Source organism: Cyprinodon tularosa, unplaced genomic scaffold (genome assembly GCF_016077235.1).
Source record: "Cyprinodon tularosa strain WSP-4 unplaced genomic scaffold, ASM1607723v1 ctg185, whole genome shotgun sequence".
Classification (NCBI taxonomy): domain Eukaryota; kingdom Metazoa; phylum Chordata; class Actinopteri; order Cyprinodontiformes; family Cyprinodontidae; genus Cyprinodon; species Cyprinodon tularosa.
In genome coordinates, this window is record NW_024038643.1 from 1533098 (window position 1) to 1556248 (window position 23151).

General features: G+C 35.8%; 1 protein-coding gene across 1 annotated transcript in view; it reads left to right on the forward strand.

The window, feature by feature from the left end:
- The first annotated feature begins 8667 nt into the window (after window positions 1-8667).
- The window catches only part of LOC119781928 (disintegrin and metalloproteinase domain-containing protein 12), a 127106-nt gene continuing 112622 nt past the window's right edge, over window positions 8668-23151 (forward strand). Inside the window, exon 1 of the mRNA XM_038282572.1 lies at window positions 8668-9166. Coding sequence (XP_038138500.1) covers window positions 9067-9166 — 100 coding nt within the window. The 5' untranslated portion in view covers window positions 8668-9066. The remainder of the gene's footprint in view (window positions 9167-23151) is intronic.

Consider the following 23151-nt stretch of genomic DNA (forward strand, 5'->3'; position numbering starts at 1 on the left):
GAAGGGAAAATAAAAAAAATCTCACCACATATATTTGCAATGTTTTTAAAAGTCTTGATCAGATGTGATGCTACATTAACAGTGTTAACTGACACCATACGAAAGAAAAATTAGATCAGATAGTCAGGTTACCCAATTATAGTACCTTACAGTAGGTACCAATAATGGAATGATATTTTACTACTACAGGTAGATCAGACTGCAATAGAGTTTCATTAATAGGTTTAGGGCCCCTTTTTGGTAACTCGTTAAAGTGGGAAAGAGAATAGAGGTAGTAACTCGAGTCATTCTGCCTTTTCTTGACTTTTTGGTTCTGTTTAAGTTTGCTTTTTAAGTTTTCAGTAAAACTTTGATTTATGTCACTCTTGTATTTCTTTACTCTCAGTTGCTCCTTTAAGCTAGTCTCCTTTCCCAAGCTCCCTTCCAGGTCCCTCTGTCCACACCTGCTTCCAATCAGTTTATTAGTCCCTTTACTGTTCTCTTCATCATATATACTCCTCCTCTGCAGTTATTGTTTGCTGGACTCTCCTCATTCCTGAGGTTTATTCCTCTCATTTCCTCCCTGTCATGAAATGTCATGAAACCTTTACAAAACAAAAGTTTGTTTTGTATACATTCTGTCTATTGAAAATTATAATAAAAGTTGTCTAAGTCATGTCCAAGTCTAAAGTGTCTCCTAGTTTTTGGTTCCTGAGTTTCTTGTCTATCGATTCCGGATAATGGCTTCTGTTTCTTTCACAAAACTTCATTAAGTATTGCAAGAAATCATCTCTGCCTCTTCAGCTCTGCATCTGGGTCCTTTCCAAAACTCCATAGATCCTGACATTAACAAAGTAAGGAAGATGTTCATCATATGTTATAACTCTGCATTTCTGAAGCAGAATTATATAATTGTATAAAAAATACAAGTTGATTTTAATAAGCAGAGTGTATGAAACCTGACAACAATTAGTGACTTAAACACACCCATCCCATGTGAGCTGGCACAGTGACTCATCTCTTTTTGCAGCACCATTTATGACAAATGTGAAGAAATTACTTAGAAAATCACTTTGATTAATGCCCAAAGCTTTACATGACAGCAATTCACTTTCTCACTGAGACACATGTAAGACTCTGGCAGAACATTAACTGTGTAAATGGCCCACAGGCAGTTGAGCAGGTTAACAACCCACCTTCCTTTTGTGGGGTCCATTAAACTCACAGAGACCTCCTAGCTGTAGTAATGGTTGGTGTTAAAGGCATTATGTGCTAATAACACAGCTTTTTTCTCCTTTTTTAACAATGCCGCCTCAGTAAATAACAGCTTTAAATGCCATGGAAGCTTTTATTCTGGTTAAACAGAAATACCGGTTTTACACATTGAGATGTAATAATAACAATAATAATAAAAATGCTGCTGGAAACAGGAACCCCTGTGTCCCTGATGGATGGGCAATGGGAAATGGATGGATAACACTAATATTTTTACTTTCAGATTTTGCAGATTTTCCTTGAAATGTCAGATTATTTTTTCCAAGTTTTCTGAAACAACCATAAAGGATACAACACAAAATTGAAAAAAAAAAATAACAATAAAGGGTTAAATGGCTTAAATTGCAAAAGTTTTTACAAATATACATCTTAGTTTGCATTTTTTTAGTCTGTATTTACCAAAGATATAGAACTCAACAGCTCTCTCATTTCTTTATGTGTGGTATTTACCACCATCCATCTTATCCAATATGTTTTGACCAGTTTTCATGTTCCTGCTGAAGAAAATCTGAGCATGATGCTGTCACTACTATGCTCTACTGTTCAGGGTGGAACATGGTGATACATCTGTTCAGAAAGATGTGTAGTAATAATTTTCCATATGGATCGAAAAATTCAATCTTACTTTCATCTGACCAGAGTATCTTCCTCCACCTATTTGCTGCAAATGCAAATTTCTTAGGCTTCTTCAATAGTTTCTTTTAGTAATTTTTTTTTGCATGAAGGGCAGATTTCTGTCCACTAATTATCCCTTCTAAGCTCTTGCCCTCTTTAGCTTGTCCAAAGATTTTGTGGACTTCTGGACTGTTTCTTGACTTTAAATCTCTCCTCCGTGGCCCCTAAGTTTGGTTGGACTCACTGGTCATTCTTGGTAAGCAGGCAATAAATCTCACTATATATCCAGACAATGGATATAACAGCACTCAGAGACATCGAACAGCTATCAAAGAACCCAAATGACTGCCCATTCCAAAGGGGTGGACCCATTAGTCCAATTAAATGTCCATGTTTTCTAAGCCAAAAAAAGGCTTTGTTTTTTGTCCACTCTATATAGCTTCAAACCCAATGCTATTTCTGACATTATGAATTGAAAGAGCTTCCTGAGTGGGAAGTGAAACGTCTTCCAACTTGGAAACAAAGTCCAGTGGATTGTTTTTTTTTTTCTTTTTTGGAATGACTATGACCTGGATGATTGAGAATATTCACCAGCAAGAACCATCTGTCACACTTTCCAAGCTGGGAAAGTTGTCTGGGAACCAAACTCTGATTTAAACTTCTGCAACTTTATTTCTGACTGCCTTGTCCATTGGTGTTCACGATGCTTTTAAATATTATTTAAAAAATGTCAGAGCTCTTATTCATGTGCAAGTAAATGCATGTGGTGCATTCACCTACTGGACTGGTGTTTACCACAAGATACTATACATTTTTTTGCTATGATTTTTTTTTTTATATTATTATCTTTTATCTTTTGGATATAGCTCTTGCTCCATTTCGAAAGAAACATTAAAAAAGTGAAAATTTGCCTTTATTTTTTCTTTTCATGGTAATAATTCTGTTATACCACAAGAGGTCACTGTTGTCAAAGGGTTTCCCTGTGCCACAAAATGCATTGAAAGCTAAAAACCACTTACACAAAGATTATTTTAAAGCACTTAAATTGACATTATTTTGTGCTCTATTTATAAATAAAAAATTTGGACTTGATTTTAATAACGCTTATTTTTTTATTTCTGTTTTTCACACATCAGACACACTCTGTCTCTCATTATGAACCAGAATCCTGAACTGTGCCATTGTGCTGAGGTTATGAGAGTGAAACAAAAGGCAATTCACTAGCAGTGGTAGTGACACCAATCACACAAACATACACAAACTGCTGTGGGCGAGAACACAGACAAAGCTGCAGGATACAGAGGATCCTACAAGAGGAGCCAGATACCCAAACTCCAGTTCTGTGTGCAAAATCTCAGCCTTGTGGAACATGTTTGTGAGTTTTTCTTGCTGCAGAACACCAAGAAGAATGACTAATTAAGACAACTTCTTTGTAAAGCGTTTTAGTCATTCATGTAATTGTTTTATTGTTTCAGAAATGTTTCTTTAAAGAAGCAATCACTAATTTACTTTCTGCAATTTGGATAAAATAAGAGTAGGGTGACCTATGATGGCTGTGAATACAGATGGAAACATCAAAACGCATCTTAAGATTGCTTAATTTGTCGTACACTTTGTTGTTTTGTTTCCTCGAATATCAACTAATTTGATAAAACGTGACATCTGCTTTTCCAAGAGGGAAATCCACACAAATCCTTTAAAACCGCCAGAGCCACTTAACATAAGCTGCTGCTTTTCATTTATATTTGTCCCTTGCCCTGCCTCTTGTGATGAAAACATGCAATAGCACAAAATAAAAACAAAATCTTGTTTTCTGAAAACTAATACTAAACAATTCACATACACGACAATGCAAAGTTCCATACAGGAATTCAAAATAGTTAAACATATTTCCATTGAAAAAAGACATACATCAATAGATAGGAAACATTAAGCATCACAAAAAGTGAAAGAAACAGCAAAAATACCATTTAACCAGATTAATAGACACGATCAGATAAAGGTGAATTGATAAAGTCATCACCGAACTTTACAGACAGGTTGGAATAACTTGTTTGGTTTCTTTTATGATTTGAAAATTGGCTCAAGAGCTATGGAGAAAAGAGAACAGATCTATGATGACCTACAGATTTTACAAGAGCTATAAGATCGATCAGGGCCCATGACCATTTAGCCACTAAGAGATTATTGGTAAATTTCTTTAAGTCTGTAATTTGAAAAAATGAAAAAACCCAGAATCAAATTGCAAGAGAAACCTGATTCCTTGTTGATGTCCTGACCATGGGCTCTTGGTTGTGGCTTTCTCATTCCCAGCGTCTCTCTGGACACTACTTCCTGACATTCTTTCTGCTTCTCTGGCAACCATCCTGGAAACTGATATCTGGATAACCTATGACCTTCCGCTGCTTACTCACCTGACTGTCCACCCTTTAACTCTCTAAAAATCTACAACTGCAACCAGGCTTTTAGCTAAGAATACTGCATAGGGTGTACATCTTGGTGTATCACATCTTTAGGCTCTGCATGGCATAGGGAGGGGGTCCTGGAGTATGCTCCACTAGGAAATTTACTCTCTAAAAGGCTATTTTCTGCATTTTGAATTGGATTGCAGCTTACTTTCATAATATTTTGCTAGCAGGTTTCGATATACTAAGTTAATTTAGGTGTTAATAAACAGTTTTCAGTGGAGTGACAATAGCTGTCTGCTTCAGCACCACTGTCTGTCTCCCTGACAGCTCCCCGAGCAGCTTCCCAGATTGGTCGATGTGGCACGTTGAGCAGCAAAAATTTAAATGTTCCAATATCTGCTGCTTGTGAAAGTTTGAAAATTTGAGCAAAGTTTCCAGGGGGAAAATATATGTACAATTTGATATAGTTTTAGTAAAAGGCATACAATGTACGGCCGTATGCATTGCTTTCTAAAAGCCTGGTTGCAACCCTTAGGTCTCCATTCTTGTCTATCTCAAAGCAATCTCAGAACATTTCGGTATCAACAACTAACCACCCACTTTTCTACTCCATTAGAATCTTGATCCAAATCCTAAAGAAACGTCTCCTTGTGTTCAATAAGCCTTTAAAACTCTTGTCCAAAGTTGTTGCATTCTTTACAGTCCACAAAAAACAACCTTACAACCTGTAAAGGTTTTATCAAGCCATATTAAACCCAACTAAACTCCCATTTGCTACAAGATTGTCGATCCAGGTTTCCGTATTCCAGCCCTTCTTGCTAAGTGGTTTTAAAGAAATCCAAACAATCTGTGCTTCTTTATGTTTCTTGGTTTCCTGACTAGCTCCTTGACCTTAATGAGAACTCACCGCTGGCCCTTTGAACAATTTTAATACAACAACTTGCACCTGCTTGTTCGCTTCTCGAGAGCTAGGCTGCTAGACCTAAAAAAGGACTAACCAAACAGTCCTAACGACTTCTCCACCACCAACCATAACTGTCCCTGGAATTACCAGTACCTCTCTTGAGACTGTTGCATCTCTTCAGAGGTAGGAAATAATCCCATCAAAGCTCACCTGGTACTCTCAGAAATCCCTTAAGCTTCTCTCCCTCAGACTAAATCCCAGGAGTCTGGCTGTCAACTCAGACTCTGCTTTCATTCCTCTTACATAAAATAAACATCTTAACTGCACCTGTTTGCATATGGTTAATTCATGCAGGAGAGTTGCATCTACAAATGTCACAGTTTTACAATTCTATCTGCTGCTCTGGGTACTTAAGTGCAATTTGCCTTTTCTATCCAGATTACCTCATAACATCTCCCACTGTCACTTCACATGACTTCATGTGATGCTAAACAGGGCTGCAAGACAGAACATTCATAATCCTTCACAGTCGGATGTGGGGAAAATCCATGACTGTCTTCCCCATTTCTCAATAAATAGGCAAATAGAATGCCTGAGGAGTAACGTCCAGTGTCAGCGATCAGCCTCTGGATGAAGGAATGTAACCTCTTCTCAGTGTCAGGGGACATTACAGCTGAATCGAGTCTTTGTTTCGTAATAGGTTTCTGTCCTCAACTCTGCATATTTAAATGGGAGTGTTTTGATCTGCAGGCAATATGCTCAGAGAAATGGGGAATTCAATAAGATCCTGGACCTGGATTATAAAAGAATAAGAGCTAAACTTGTTTTAAAGTTTAATAACACATTATGAAACTAACATACATTCATATAGATTGCTGGATTAATGATTAAGTTTTCAATTTAGTGCAGTTTATTAAAATATAACTGTAATCTAAAAAGTGGAATTCGAATAAAGCTTATTTAAAAAATGGTTCCATTGTTGGGATATAAGTAGACAAAAATATTAGGACTATGTAATAAAACACAGAAGAATAATGTCTAAATATAGGCATTATTGGAAAGAAAGAAAAGAACAAACCTACTACACCAGTTTTGCCCATCAAGGAGTCACAGTTAACAACATAATTGTTTGCCAGAATTGATTTTGATTAAGAAAGATAAAAACAAAGGACAATTTTTTATTTTATTCTATCACGATTTCCTTGTATATCACATTGTGTCCGGGAAAACAGTATAAATAAATGTTTCTGTCTTAATTAAATTGACTGGTTCAGGGTGTAACCTCTTATTTATTTGCCATTTTTGTTTAAAAAATGCTTAAATGTGTGAGTATAGCACGAATGAATAAATATATGATATAGCCAAGATATAAGATAATTAACAGATGCTTTTCTGAAATGTTTAATGCTAAATATTCATGTTATAGATCTGCATTGAGCATGAGGTGGAGCTGTATTAGTAAAGCTAACATAGTAATATCAAGAAAAATTATGGAACTTAAGTGCACTGTTCTCTTCAAAATAAAGGTTGAAACGTAGGACATGCCAAGTGCTAAAAAGAAACAACCCAACTTTGTTTCTTTTGCAAAACATAAAAAAGCAACAACAACCACGTTTTTTTCAATAGCATTTACACTCACTGTTGTTTACCCTTGGTTTTAGTCTGTAAACACCTCAAACACTGAGATTTAAGCTTACATTATTTCTTCATGCTAGATTTATCCAAACTATTGAAGAGGATAAGGGCCACTGATAAAATGTAGAGAAGCTAACTGATTCTTAAATAAATTAAATTCAGTATGATATGAGAAAATAGTCAGGATTCTGACTTTAATCTGAGAATTCTGACTTTTTCCCCATATTAATCTGAAATAACATTTAAAAATCAGTAAACCTTTTTTTCTTTTCAGTGGCCCTAATCCTCTTCCGTACTACGATATATTCCTTCATGGACAGAATTCTGAGATTAAAGTCAGTATTTCTAGAAAAAAGTCAAAAATCTGAGATTAAAGTCAGAATTCTGACATTTTTCCCATATTATACTGAAATAAAATTTAAAAATCAGTTAACTTTTTTAATATTTTCAGTGGCCCTAATCCTCTTCCATACAAATCTATAAGAAATCTAAGGATTTTTTTTTCTCAAGGCCCCTTTTCCTATAACATCACAAAGAATTGAAAGACTTTAAAGCTTTAATTTTTACCTCCAATGAAGTCATTGCTTTGCTGTTTGTGGCATTTACCCATGGTATTACTGCAAATAATAATGGTTATGCGTTGTCTGCTTATTATCAGTGACATTTTATGACATTAGAGGTTCCCAGGATTTTACCAAGCTTGAAATCATTTTTTATTTTTATCTGAAGAAACGTAACCCTTGACAACAAAGCTGCCATCACCATATTTCATGATAAGTAAAGTTTTTGTTGTTGTTGTTTCTTTTTCTATGATGTGATAACATATTAGACATACACTCAAAAAAAAAAAACGATTTGTTGGATGAACATAAAAAAATGATGGAAAGTATTTCCATCTAATCAATATATGGTAATTTAGCAAGATTTTTTGTTTTGATTGACATTAATGCAAATATGCTGGTTCAACATAAGGTATTGGTGTTACTTTTACTCAATTACAATGGGTAAGTCCAACATAATAATTATTTGTTGGGTGAACAAACAACATTTATGTTAAGTATTTCAACTCAATTATTACATGCTTATTATGGGAAAGGACAGTTTTGTTGAGAGAAATTAATGCAAACAAGCTGAATATACAAAATTTGGCATTATTTTTAAGGTTAGTTCTACATATTTATCCATGTTTGATTGCAGTTTACCCTCTGGAATAACATAGAAAGGCTAAAGATTGATTTTGTCTAACCATAACATCTTTTTAAGATTCTAGGAAATTACAAATAGACCTGAAAGATGAACATGTAAAGATGTTTGGAAAAAAAGAAAAAAAAAACTGAACCTGGAAACAATCCTTGAAAGGGTTGGCAGAAAACCAGGTTTAAGCTGTCGTATTTTTTCTTCTTACTTTTATAGATTTCTTTATATATTGAACACAGTTTAAATAAAATACTTGTTATGAACTCAGATTATTACATTAAAAATAGTGGTTTTCCAGAGGGAGTGCTTTTAATCTAATGTGGACAAATCAATTCCAACAAAAAATATCAAAATATGTAGGAGCAAATTTAAAAATAAGCTCATATAAATTGTTTCTTTTATACAAGTAATCTGTATATATATATATATATATATATATATATATATATATATATATATATATATATATATATATATATATATATATATATATATATATATATATATATATATATATATATATATATATATAAATGTCTAGTTTTAATCGAAAAAGAAATAATACCAACAATTCAAGATTTTACTTTGAAAATTCAAACCGGATATTGCGCTTGCCTTATAAATGACTTGACGCAGATGTGTCACTTATAACCAAGCAGAGGCTGCTCTCAGAAGCACATGGTCTCTGTTCAAAAGGCAACACTTCTCAGCAGTTTCTGCTTGGAAATTAAATCTCATACCAGTGGGCGACTAAGACAGAAGAAGCTTGTGTATCTCCTAATGTTTTCCTCTCTTTACAACATCTCCTTCCCCATTTCTATTAATCCCCGTCAGGAGGCTCCTCTCCCTGTGGATCCCTCGCTGAATGGCCACAGACGCGCTGAGTTAAAGCAGCTGTTATTATCAGGATTCCCTGACGCGCTTCTCGCAGACGCACTTGATCAAATTTCAGGAAGTCCCTTTCTACTTATTTAGGGGGGGCTGTTGAATATCAGCTGTTGTCGGATTTGGGGTTGTATGATGGTTGGGCTGCTGTAGAGACGCTTCAGCATCATGAGAAACCAGACCAAGAAGAGTGTAAAGTTTATTCTGACAGCACTTCAGATTTTGACTGTCAGCTGGTTGATCTGTGAAAAGTTTCCCTCTGCAGAAGGTAAGAGAAACGAAAAATCATCTGCTTCGTGTGCATCATCTTAGACTACATTTTCTGCTTTAAAGTGTATCAGCAGCTATGCATATTCTCTGATGTACGTAAATGGAGTAAGTTGATGCATGCTGTTTATTTACTGTCAGTGGCGGTTCTAGACCAGATGTACCAGGGGGCCAGCGTGTGTTTTCATGGAGGCATAGAAAAGCATGAAGCAAAAAAAAAAAAAAAAAAAAGGAAAAAAAAATAGGCATATATTAAAAGAGTAAGTTTAAATTATAGTTTTCTATAAAATCAGAAATAGAACTCAAGACAGACTGATAAATTCAGCTGTAAAAGTTAAGTATTTTTTCTTATTTGTTTAAAAAATAAACAACAGATAAAAACTGGGATCCTATCTATCACTGAAGCTATCACCTTATTGTTTTTAAATGATTAGTAAAACTACATTTTTCAAAGAAAAATTTTTTATAGATCCAAAGGATCTATCAGAAACCATGTCTGCTCCAGCGCATATAATAATTAGAATTTCTCTTAGTATTATGTCTTTAGTACAGAGGTCAGGACATGATCTACAGGGGCACTGGCCCCCGTTGGCCCCTGTCTAGAACCGCCCATGTTTATGTTAAAACAAAAACCATGGCATCTTTTAAGGGACCTGCAGCAAATGATTTATTTTAAGGTTAGTAACCATTATGTTTCATGGCAACATGAAATCATCTAACTTTGCGTTCTTCTGCAGCACATTTTCCATCCACTAAACTTTCCATTACCGCCTCTCCATACAGCCAGGCTCGTCTTGTGTCTCCTTGGAGAGGGGCACCTTTCCAATGATCATGCAGATTATAAGTTAGTATTTCTTTTAGAAATACATGTTTATAAAACATATAAATGAGGGTTTCATTCATTCTAAGCCTCAGTGATCATATTTATAGGAAATTAATATATATATAACAGGAATTAGGGAACTGTCTTATCTGGCAGAGGGGTGTGGGTTCTGTGATGATTGAAAATGAAAAAAGTAATGAGGAAAATTTGGGCGTGTTCCAAAACACATTGAAATGTTCAATAGTAATACATCAATTGATTGTATTATTTAATTCCCCAGAATGAATAAAAATGAATAAGACACGCCTGGATCATGAAGCCAGACTTTTTGGAAAAATAAAAACCTGCTGGTTAAAATGTGATTGGTGCATCTATATAATTGTGTGTGGATAAGAGAACCAGGCTCCTTCGTTGACATTCCTAATGTCATGATAATCTGGGCTTGTTTAGTTTTGGGTTTGTTTTCTAGTGGTTACTTGTGATTGATTGTGAGCTTTCTCAGTATTAGTAGTTATTCCTCTGCTTATAATCCTCTAAAATGACTCCACTCAGTGAATCAAACTCCCCTGTTCTTTTTTTCTAGTTTTCCCCATCTATTTATCCGCCTCGATTTCCTTAATTGTGGGAGATCGGTGATCGGCTGACACTGAAACTGGTGTTTTCCACATATCTTTTCTATGTCTGCAAAGGTCTACAAAAATCAACAGGCTAAACTTTGATTTATATTTGAGAGCTGTAATTTCTCACTTTTTTATTCTTTCACGGGTACTGCTTAATGCCTTTTAGTAAGATAAGATTGAAATATTGAATGTGTCTTGTGATGTTGAAACAACTGATGTCAGTTATTACAATAAACCTGTATCAGTCAGAATCAGGCTTTTTAAAGATGGGGACTCAGTGAAACTGTGCACCCCTCATTTTTAGTTGATTCTACCTCTATTTTTTTGGGGGGGGGTGGGCTGTATACATATATTGTGAAGTTTTTTTTTGGTCAGAATTGATAATTCTTTTGTAAGTTTTGTTTCCTTTAGATCTGTTCAATGTATTGATTTGTGGATGTTGTTTGAGTATCAATAAGAGCAATATATCACATGTTCGGACTGAATGTCATACTTTCCAAATATTGTACAACACAACTTACTCTGGTATTTAATTGAAAAAAAAAAACCCAACCAAAACCTTAAATTATAGCTACTGTATCGCAAAAATGATTAGCAGTTCTGGAAGTTTTACTTTTTAAATCCTCCAGCCCATCCTTACCTCAGACAGGATGACTCCCTGGATTGCACTGGATTGATTTGAGCACAATAGGAAATCTGCTTAGAATTATGTCTGTGAAATTGACATCGCTGAAGCAAATTGAGAAATAATACAGCTTGAGAGGTTTGAAGAAACATTTAAGTGAAGCTCCTTGTGGGTTTCTTTTGTGTAATGATGCCAACTGTTTGTGCTGAGGCTCATGACACCAGTGCTCTGTTCCCTGAGGATGAAATTCAGTAGAAACAGCACAATATTTAGGGAAAACAGTGAGTCTCAAATGAGGAGGAGCTACATTTAACTTTTTGTTGCCTGCTTAAACCCCCCCCAAACCCAAAAAAAAAAAAAAGAGCAGTCACGACGCTCACTGTGGAATCATGGGAATTAATTATCAACAGGGCCAAAAGTGCTACACTAGAGCTGAAGCCCGTGGAAGATGTTCATTTATTCATCATCAGTTCATCCTTGTCAGACGTTTGCCTTGATGTGTGTCCCCCACGGGGCTTCTGACTTGCCGAAAATTCATTATTACCACCGCGTTTGTGGAAAGGATGACTTTCTTTTTTTTTTTTTCTTTTTGCAGCATGCATACCTACGTGTCACGGTCATCAGGGCTGATTGAGATAAATGAAGGAGGGAAGTGCTGGGAAGAGACGCTTCATGATGTGCAAAAAATGATCACCTTCAGCTGTGTAACCCTTATATCTTTCACCAAAAAAACATGAAGAAAACAGCCCAGATTTCCTCAAGTTAACTTAACTCTCGTCTTAAAATGAATGATTATCTGTTATTAACTTCTCAGCGTAGATTTGATAGTTCTGTTAAATAGAATGAAAGCAGCAATAGCATTTCAAAAAAGTTAAGCCCTCCTTTATTTTCTTTTGTAATTTGCTTTTATTTGCACACGAATCTTTTAATTTGTATCAGCTAATGGAGGATGTTAAATGCTTCTATAGGCAGACTACCTCCTAAGTGAAGTTTTCCTTTTTGTAGTAGACATTTACACAGAAAATCTGCAAGTATGTAAATGAAAAGTCAAGAAAACAATGTTCCTGATAACATTTGTACTACTCAACATAGATCTGTACAGCAGCTTTTCTATGGTTGTGTACATGTGCTGTCAGACTCAGAAGGGGTGCATACGCTCTGTAATATGAACAGACTTAGCATTAGCTGCAGGCAGGTGGAGGATTTAACTCACTTACCGTTCTCTTTCTGCATGTTTTACAGATGGGAAACCATTTATATATATATGTGCACTGGAAAACATTTCTCATGCATCTTGTTTTATTCATTCTTTAAGGTAAAAAATTAGAAAACATGTGAAGTAAGAAAAACTTAATTGGTGTCATAGATACAAACTGGAGTTTGACATTAATGTGAAGTAAAAACAAAATATCTTGCAGGTTTGGTCTTGACTGGTTTTGAGAAATTATTCAGTGAACAGCTCATCTGAAATGGATGTGCATCCTGGTAATGATGCAGGCAGAAATGAGACAAGACTTACTAAGAGTACTCAGTGCCAGCTTTGTTCTTTGGTCTTTAAAAGGCTCTTTGTTGACTTGTGTTTGCTAAAAATCCCTTTGAGGCCTTCATGCAAAAGCGGTTTTACACTGCGATTAGAGGACATACATATGGACTCTGTGAATTAATTGGGTTAATTTTAATCGCATTTGGTTTTCTTCAAGGGCATGGGATATAAGGTGTTAAGAAACATGCTGCGTCCTTGCTACAGATTGCAACATGACAAAAGTTCAGGGAGTATGAATGATTTTACAAAGCAATGCATGTAAACCAGGAAAGCAGAGAGGAGCATCACCCCAATAACGTCCTGCAGAACAATCTGTGTGTAGGAAAAGATGAAAGTTGACCTTCAAGACTGTAGATCCCCAGCAATGCTTGTAATCCACAAGGGTTTTGCAACAAGAATAAATGAATTTTCCAAAGGGATTTTTCTCAAAGATTCTATGTTTTAAGATTAATACAGAGAGGATTTGCAGTTCAAGTGACAGAGTGGTCGTGGGATTAAAAAAATGTTTTTGGTGGTTGATGTTATTAAACCCACAAAGCTTTAATAAATATTTGCATTGGTTAGATATTGTTTATACTTTCTAATTAGACGTGTTTCACAATCCTTTAACAGGAAACTAGGAGCGGAAATGTAAAGAACTTGAGTCATATTTTTCTGAACAGTGTAAAGGATTAACTAAAAGGTTTTAGATTTATAAGCACAATTATTTTGGTCTCACTTCATTAAATGATATAGATATCAACCGTTAGGGACTATTTCCTTGTGCACAAACACTTTGTCCTTACACTCTGTCCTTCATCCAGTGAAGCTGCAGAGAAAAGATGAAGCCGTTTATCTCCATGAAATGTCATGTTTGCATACATATTTCATGGGAGCACTTCTTAAGCTTCCCTGTTGTTGTTTTTTTTCTTTGCTGCCTGTCATTCATGTTTGTTTCCTAGCCTGAGATCATTTGTGATTGATTTCCTCCTATGGTTGACAAACTCCCTGTCATTCGGGCCTGTTGTACAGTTTAAGCCAACACGTCTGCTGCAGCCCTGAGCGCTGTGTGCTGCTTGCTGGCTGCACTTACAGACAAATGAAAGCTGAGCTGCAGATATATTTTTGGAGGGCTGTAAAACATTCCTGTAGTCAAGACTGTCTTTCCCCATTGAGACATTATCACTGTGATGAGACTCATCTTAAGTCAAAGCCTTTTACGGTCTTTTTAGTATGAATAGATTTATATGTTGCAGGATATTAAACTATTGGAGATGGTAAAGAACAGTTGGTTAAGAAGAGGTTTTGCATCCAAAAAAATTGATCAAGTTGCTCTGTTTCCTTCTGTAGGAAAGTGTGTATGTATAAGGAAATGAAATGGCAAGACTGTTCTTATGTGGCTTAAATATATTTTCATAATTTCTCCTTCTGTTAAAGTTAAGCTCATCATCTAGAACCTGATGCTGATGTTTAATTTTCTCATCAGGAAGAAGTGGGTGCATCAAATGCATCGACTGACTGGTAGCAAGCAACTGATAAAATCAAACAATAACAATCATTTCACTAACTACTAAATGAGGATATATTTTAGAAAATATATGTCACAGCATTGTGAATGCTACAAACTTAACGATAGAGGACATTTAACAATGCAGTATTCACTATGCAGAATTGTTTCTGTTTCTCTGCTCTATGTTGAAAGGTCAAAGTTTGCCTCATCTCGGCAACTATGGTATTATAGAATTTTCCCAGTTTTCCAGAGGAAATTACGACATGAGTGGGTGTTAATTTACAATTTTCCTGTCAGCCTTTGGTATTTACCATAGTTACGATACCGCATGAAGGCACCATTACTCCAAAGTCCGGTCTGGATTATTTACTCTGTTTAATGACAAGGATGCAGAAATTATATTATGCAGTTCTGTTCATATAAACACTTGATAAACGCCTGAATCACCTGAGTGTAAAGTAAAAATCTTGATACTGTACAAAAGAAAACTGTGTTTCTTGTTTTAATGGTTGCTTATAAATTAATCGTTACTTAATTGATAAGATCAATCAGCATTAGGTTAATTGATAACTTGCAATATCTCATTACATCCTTACTGAGAACCTTGACTTATTTTATGGTGATTAACTATATTGACAGGTGATTAACTATATTAGGCGTAAAAAAAAAGGAAATAGTTGTTAATCCAACTCCTTTTGTTTAGTCAAAAATATGTAAGTGAAGCAATGAAGCCTGAAATGTTCCTGAAACGTCTCCAACAACATTACTCTAGAATCCCTAAATGCCCATTTTTTTTGCTGTTCATGCATTTCCCAGTTTTCTCAGTCAGTATTTTTCCAGGAGAGATTTGTTTTATATGACACAGTGATTGTGTAATATAACATTTTGTTTTTGTATAATAAAACTGTGAGACAGCTCTCTCACACTGGGATTTCTAAAAAAAATGAACAATACACCCATTTAACTGTCCACAGTGGACATTTTCACATGTTACAACAGATATTAGATTTTCTGTTCCAGCTTTAATTTTATTATACCTGCCTATGTTGAAGCATAACTGTAGATAAACAATGTTTTGAACAATATTGCACAAGCTCGGAGGAGTTTGTTATGGAGAGATATAGAAACATAAAATTGTCTTTATAAAAGAAGTTTCATTGGAGCTGCTCTGAGTGACATAAAATCAACAAATTACATCATATTTCACACATCAAGACTTCAACACATGGTTTTGATTACTCCACCTTCATTTCATATTGCATTCTCCTTGGTAAAGTCCTGACAGTTCTAAGGGAACACCTCAGCAAGTTTTGTGTTTACATTTTCACTTATTTATTATTCATCAGCACATTTATGCAATAATTCAACCTGGAGAGGCTCACATTCAGAAAAAAGCATCAATTACAAAGCTTTATTAACATGAAGAAATTAATAAGTCTTTGGTGCTCAGACACCTGCAAAAGACTTTGATGCTGAATACAGTTATGCATAACCAGGTAGTTCTAGGTTAGGCTGGGCATACACTGGACAATATTTCCAATCGTTGCACTCACAGCTCAAACTGTGCGATGAAATCCAAGAGTTTAAAAGTTTATGTATTAAAAGTGTTCAGCCATTCTATGGGATCCAGCATGGCTTGCATATCTCAGCTTTGAGGGAGTGCCCGGCCACCCTGCAGGAGAAAGCTAATTTCTGCCACTTGTGTCCAATATCTTGTCCTTTCTGTCATTATCCAGATTTCATGACCATAGGTTAAGGTAGAAGGGTTGGCCCTCTTCACCACAAACAGGCCGGTGAAGCATCTGCTTTACAGTAGAAGTTGCTACAATATATCTATTGATCTGCCGCTGCATCCTCTCCCCACTTGTGAAAAGGAAGTTACTTGAACACCTACACGTGAGGCAAGAACTTATCTCCAAACTGAAGGGGACAATACACCTTTTTCCCATTGCGAACTATAGTCTCAGACTTGAAGAGGCTGATCTTCATCTCTAGGTCTTGGGAGAAGGAGTCAGTGGAACCACATCAGCTACAATAAGAAGAAGAAATCTGCTGGTCCCCAAACCAGACCTTTTGGACTTCACAATTACTTTATCTTTTTTTTTCTTCTACATTTGTCACCACGCATAACACCAGTAATTACACAAAAAGTGAATAGGGTTTTGGCTTGTAACGTCTAGTATAGTGTTACTACTTTATTTAAACAAATCTCAGGATTTCTGAGCAAATCATCTACAAAGGAGCCAAAGGATTTAAATTCCCTAATATTATTGGTGTCTTATTTATCGGCTCTAATGTTAACTCGGACATAAATGGCTGATGCAAGATTTGATTTTGATCAAACTTCAGATAATTCGGTTGATGTTATTGCATGTCATTTCCAGATGCAACAAATTTATAGGCCTGGAACGGGATCACATCAGTTTTCTTTGATCAGACTGTGGAACAAAGCAGTCTATGGCCACAAAAAAACAATGTTATCAAATATCTGTGTGTACAGTTTTCTAATCTGAAATATATTATTTAATGTATTTTTATTTAACAAAACATTAAATAACTGTGTGTGAATTAGAAAACCCAAAACCAGGTCCAGGTTAGCTTCACAGAACATGATCCTGTTGTTCTGTCTGTTTTCTTTGCAAAGATGTTAAATTTCTCAATTTTCCAAGACGGGGAACAAGCCCAGGCTTTAGCATAATAGGATGCAGGATGCAACAAATTGGGCTCAATGAAGGTTTGCTGCTGTCAGTCGTTTTTTCTGTCTGCCAAAGATTTTATTCAAGGCCAAACTTGTGATGTATTTTTAAATGAAACAGAGCTAGCAGAACATCAATAGCTCAGAAAGTTTTAACCTTAACCTCACCATTTCAGTCTTGTTATAAAAGTTTGGATTGGCTGAAAAAAGGCTTTTTATATTAAATTTTCAAAAGGGAAAACTGCTTGTGAGATGCTTTCCAATCAGCCAAACATATTTCTTTTCTTACTCTATGGAAGTATTGCATGCACAATTTACATCAGGGGTGAAGAAGTGTTTAAGTCTGGACCCAAAATATTTGCTTTCCTATTTTAGTGCGAGTTCCATTTTTTTGTTACCAGCAATCTTTTTCTTACTAAATAAGGGTATGCATTTAGTTTTCTTTCAGTTGAACTGTATTAGCAGTGAAAGGTCATTGAAAATGAGACATCAAATGAGCATTTAACCTGCAAACAGACAAGCTGATATACATTTTTGGGTGGAATGTAAACGTATGCCAGCACTGTATTTAGGAAAGGATTTCTTCTCATTGATTAACCTTTAAGAAATATTGTCACTGTTCCCTGCTTTCAGGGAAATGATCCTATTGACTGATGTTCATCCTAGCTAAAAAAAAAAAAAAAAAAAAAAAAAAAAAAAAGTCTAAGTCCATTTCGGGTTATATGTTTTATATATAATGCTGTATTCAAACTGCTTTTTTTAATTATTTCTTTTATTTTTTATATATTTTGTTAATTTATTACCAATAAATTCAATGTTATTAATGTGATAGACCAAGCAAACTAGGTACATATGGTTTTTAAATCACTTTTACCAGAAAAATAAAAAGATGTATGTATTCCGATTATTCATAAAAGAAGTTTAAGCAATAAGAGAACAAACTGCAGAATGTGACTTTTTTTTTTTTTTTTATCATGACAGCAATCAATAGAATAATGAATTAATAAAATAATGCTTTTTGTCTTGGTTAAAATGATTTGCAAGACAAGGTAGAGGAAAACCATATTGCAAAGAGCAAATCGCAGGACTTTGATTTTCAAGGTTTCACATCTCTACATCTATATGTAGAATTTAAATGACCAATAGTGATATATATATATATATATATATATATATATATATATATATATATATATATATATATATGCGCAGTTGTAAGATTTCATACTGAATTAGCAGAAGTTGTATGCGTGCCATGTCAGAGTTTAAGGGAGCCGTAGAGGAAATTCATCGGGGAACCATATAATAAGCTTCACATTCTGACTCTGACCTTCCTCAGTACAGTAAGGAACAAAAGGGTTCATGGCAGGCAGTAAGCAGCAGCCGTAAGGGGCCGGATGTCGTAATGATGTCAGCTGGGAGCATAATGGTACCAGTTTGTCAGACGGCGTTAATCTACTGTTGAGCCAAGGGGAACTTTCCTATAGAATAATTAATGTGCTCTTTAGTTACAGAAAAAAGATATTTCTAAGCAGAGGGAGCGCAGAGTTAAATGGTTTAATTGTACGCCTAAAAACGCTCCTCAAATATTGCCCTCCGATAAATACTTCTATTAACATCTCTTATTACTCTGGGCATGCAGCTCCCTATTAGATTTAACTTAATAATCACATAGTCACGGCATGAATGGATTTCTTACACCATGATGTCACCACTACGTTTTTGTGCTTTGTAATGTAACTCTTGGGAAGTTTGCAAAGGGATACTAAAGTAGGTTGTTTTTTGTTTGGTTAAACGAGACTAACCGGTAAATTTTCACCCTTACTCCACCATAAGTCATTAAGATTTTCAATATGTGATTAAATTTGACCTTTAGGTAATTATTAAATGTTTTCTGTGTTCTCTTGAAGTTTTTATTCTTTATTTGCATTTGTATTAACTTAAAATTAAATGAGTAATCAAAGAATTCAACATTGACTTTGATTAAATAGTTTACAGGTCACTAGGGAATTAGAAAAGAAATATAAATATTTAGTAGAGTCTTTTGTCTTTTTTCCCCTAAGATTGTGTCTACTTTATATTTCTTTCTCGTGGCTTAATTAATCGTTCCGCTTCCAACCACATTTCTGTTTGAATTATCATCAGTCGCCTGCTCTGAATAGAAATAAATTGAATATGTGATATTGATATGAACAATAGTTATAAACATTGGCTGAGTATTCCCCTCATGGGTTGATGTAAGAAGCAAATCTCTGTGTAGAAGCTTTGTTGGATCCCATCCCAAAACCGGTCAACACTCTGATTAAAGACTGCAAACACATTCTTTTGATGCAGAAAATGTGATCATTTTATCAGATCTGCTCTATGAAGAACATTTTCCATATGGAACCAAGTAGACTTATTCATATGCTTTTTGACATACTTTGTTATACTTTATATTACATCTGGCCAAAGCCAATTTGCCTGTTGTCCCTGATTTATTCCACATGTATGTCTGTATCCATGTTACTTCTATAGTTGCTCCAAGTTGTACTGTATGATGCAATCTTTGCTCCATTACATATTTTCTATTCAAGCCTAACTTTTTGTCATTGTACAGTGAGTAAAATAAGTATTTGGACACCCTGCTATTTTGCAAGTTCTCTCACTCAAATGTCCACCTCCTCTCCATTTATTATCCTAAATAAGATGCACCTGTTTGAGGTCGTTAGCTGCATAAAGACACCTGTCTACCCAATACAGTCAGTAAGAATCCAACTATTAACATGGCCAAGACCAAAGAGCTGTTCAAAGACAGTAGAGACAAAATTGTACACCTCCACAAGGCTGGAAAGGGCTACAGGTATATCGCCAAGCAGCTGGATGAAAAAAGGTCCACTGTTGGAGCAATCATTAGAAAATGGAAGAATCTAAACATGACTGTCAATCTCCCTCGGAACTGGGGCTCCATGCAAGATCTAACCTTGTGGGGTCGAAATGATCCTAAGAAATGTGAGAGATCAGCCCAGAAGTACATGGGAGGAGCTGGTCAATGACCTGAAAAGAGCTTGGGGCCTACGTTTCCAAGGTTATTGTTGGTAATACACCAAGACGTCATGGTTTGAAATTATGCATGATATGGGTGGTTACCCTGCCTAAACCAGCACATGTCAAAGCCTCTCTTAAGTTTGCCAATGACCATTTGGATGATCCAGGGGAGTCATGGGAGAAAGTCATGCGGTCAGATTAGACCGAAATAGAACTTTTTGGTCATAATTCCACTAACCGTGTTTGAGAAAGAAGAATAATAAGTAGCACTCTAAGAACCTCATCCCTACTGTGAAGTATAGGGGGGGTAGCATCATGCTTTGGGGATGTTTTTCTGACCATAGGACAGGGCGACTGCACTGTATTAAGGAGAGAATGACTGGGGCCATGTATTGCAAGAGTTTGGTTCTGGCGTGCTCCATCCAGTCTCTGGACCTCAACCCAATAGAGAATCTTAATCTGGGTTGTTGCTGAGAAACGGGGAGTTTGAGCTGGGAAAGCATCAACGACATCACTGTAAGGATTAGACTTTTTTTTTTTCAATTATACTTGCTGCCAACCAACTTGATCATTATTTTAACAAGATTTAAATGTTTTTATTTATTCTTCTCTTATACATTAATATTGAGAAGTTATTTTGGAAATCAATAGAAATTAAATGGCAAATACTATATTATTGTCAGACTTTGATAATCCAAGTCCAAAAAGTAAAAACCCCTGCCTGGTTTTCCTTCATCCTGTTCACTCAACTGGTTCATTTACCTCCAGTCCGTATAGGGACATAGTGTCCCAAAGTATTCACATTGTTATTAGATGAAATATCCAAATATAGGTCACTTTTCGGCCCTAAATATTAGCCTCAAGATGATTGAAGTTTTTACCAGTGCAGACTGAGTGTCTGCATAGTGTAACATGAGGTTAGGCCAAAGTATAATCAAATAAGTCCACAAAGCGTGTGGGCAGCAAATGGTGTCAAGAGTTGTACCATCCATGTTGGAAAATGTTATATTTAAAAAAATATCTAAGGCAACCTTTCTTAGCTGACAGTTAAACTGTAAAGCTAAGCTAAAGTATCAAATGCATAAAAGCAGTATACTGAGAAGTATAAATCCGAGACAAAATATCTTACAAGAATACCAGCAAACTTTGCGGAAGCACTGTGGTATCATAAGTTTATTAGTAACAGAGGAGTACTGACAGTGTTTTCATTTTGTTTTCTGCCTTCAAGGTGATTTTTCTTGTCAAATTGTTTCCCTCAGCTTGAAAAAGGTATAAATTCTCATTTTAAACCTAGTATTGAGTTTCTGTCAGAATATCCTTGTGTGCTTACACTGTGGCAGTCATCAGGCCAAGAGTAAATATTGTTTTGGGTGCTCCTTATTGATGTGCACATCCATCTCAGTGAGGTGCTGCATGTCAGTGGGGGGCAAGGCCTCATCAAGTTCTGAGATGAGAAGAACAGCAGGTCATTTGTGTTGCAAAAGAAAAGATTTCTATGAATACATTACTTGGTTGCCTGTCTAGAAGAGAGTCCTGGTTTGCTGCAAGGAAGATGCCTCTGGGGTTCAATAATGCTGGGCAGCCGTTGATTTGTTTTGGTAGATGAGGCTGAGTAATAAAGTGAAGAGGTGAATTTGTAGAAGGGTTGTAACCCAGGATGTCAAGCGATTTCTAAAGAAATTAGGGAGGACATTTGGCAGTGTATAACACTAACAACTCATTGGTTCTTTAGAAGCACTCATTTTAAGATTTTGATAAAAAGATAACACACAACAGCCAATGGTAATTTCTTTATGTACTCCTTCTTAGATGTCACTTGTTCCTCAAATTTTAAAGAGGTTTTGACTTCTTTTTCTCTCTTTTTCTTTTGATTTTTTTTACAGGAATGTTTCCATGCATGGTAAGGCATTTCAATCTAATCTCTAAATATTTCAGGTGATCAAAACCCCCCAAATTCATGTATAAACCATCGTTATTTCTACACATAACAAACAACTCAAATATATTATGACAAAGTGGAAACAACTGCGTGCTTCAAAGATACAAATATTTTTTATTTCTTCATTTGTGAGCAACAAAAAATTACCAGAAGACTATTGCTGGACACTTCTCATACAGCTGTATATCAGACAGAAGGTTCATATAAGGTTTCAGAACAGAGGACCCAGAATTCAGGCAAGACAGACAGTGGAATAATTTAAACATTTATTTAACAAACGGGCTGTGGATGCACGGTTTCTGTGGCTATAACAGGAAAGTCTAATAGAGAAACACAGGTTAGTGACCACCATAATCTGATGGAGGATGATTATGAACGCGTGAGTCACTAACCTGGTTTGACAGTTCAGTCCGTACCCAGAGAAGAAGGATGATTCCAGCCAATCAGCTGACAAGACTCAGTGGACGCTGCCAGAGAGTTACTCAGCATAATCAGTAGTGCCACAAAAAAAACCGAAGGCGTTTAATTTGTTACATCATCTACCCAAGTGGCAGCAAATTTCTAGGTTTCTGCTGGAGCTAGTTGTGTTAAGTATTTACATAGACTGATTGGGGGGGGGGGGGGGGGGGGGGGGGGGGGGGGGGCAGAAATACCTATATAAGCCCATTTTCCACTGTCCTTCAAGGCCTTGGGCTTGGAAGAGAAGCCTGGGGCTCTTCAAAGCCCAGATAGCATTTCCATGCACTTTTAATCTAGCGTGCAATCCTAATTATACTGTCTTTTTTTCTTTACTGTACTCTATTATTTTTATTATGATCAGGTCAGAAAAGATTATGCACATTAAAATAATACTGTTTTGTTTGAAGGTAAAGAAAATCAAATGGCAAAGAATAGAATACAGTATACTTTCACTTTCACACATGAAACATGGCATTAATACCACACACACACAGCAGAGGTAAGGTGAGGAGGTGCCATTGAGCTCAGACAGGAGCAGCGGGGGATTAGAGCAATAGCCCTGGCATAAAGAGCGTCAGAGTAGGACATAGGTGACTTTGAGCCAGGACCAACTCTGGACAGTCCTAACATGTGAATAAAACAGCATTTCTAAAGACCACCCACAAACTTAATGGTAACTTTTTTTTTTCTATCAATTTTGATTTAAAAAATCTTTGTCAATTACACTCCTCCACGGTACAAGAAAAAAAAAAATAAGTTCAGATTT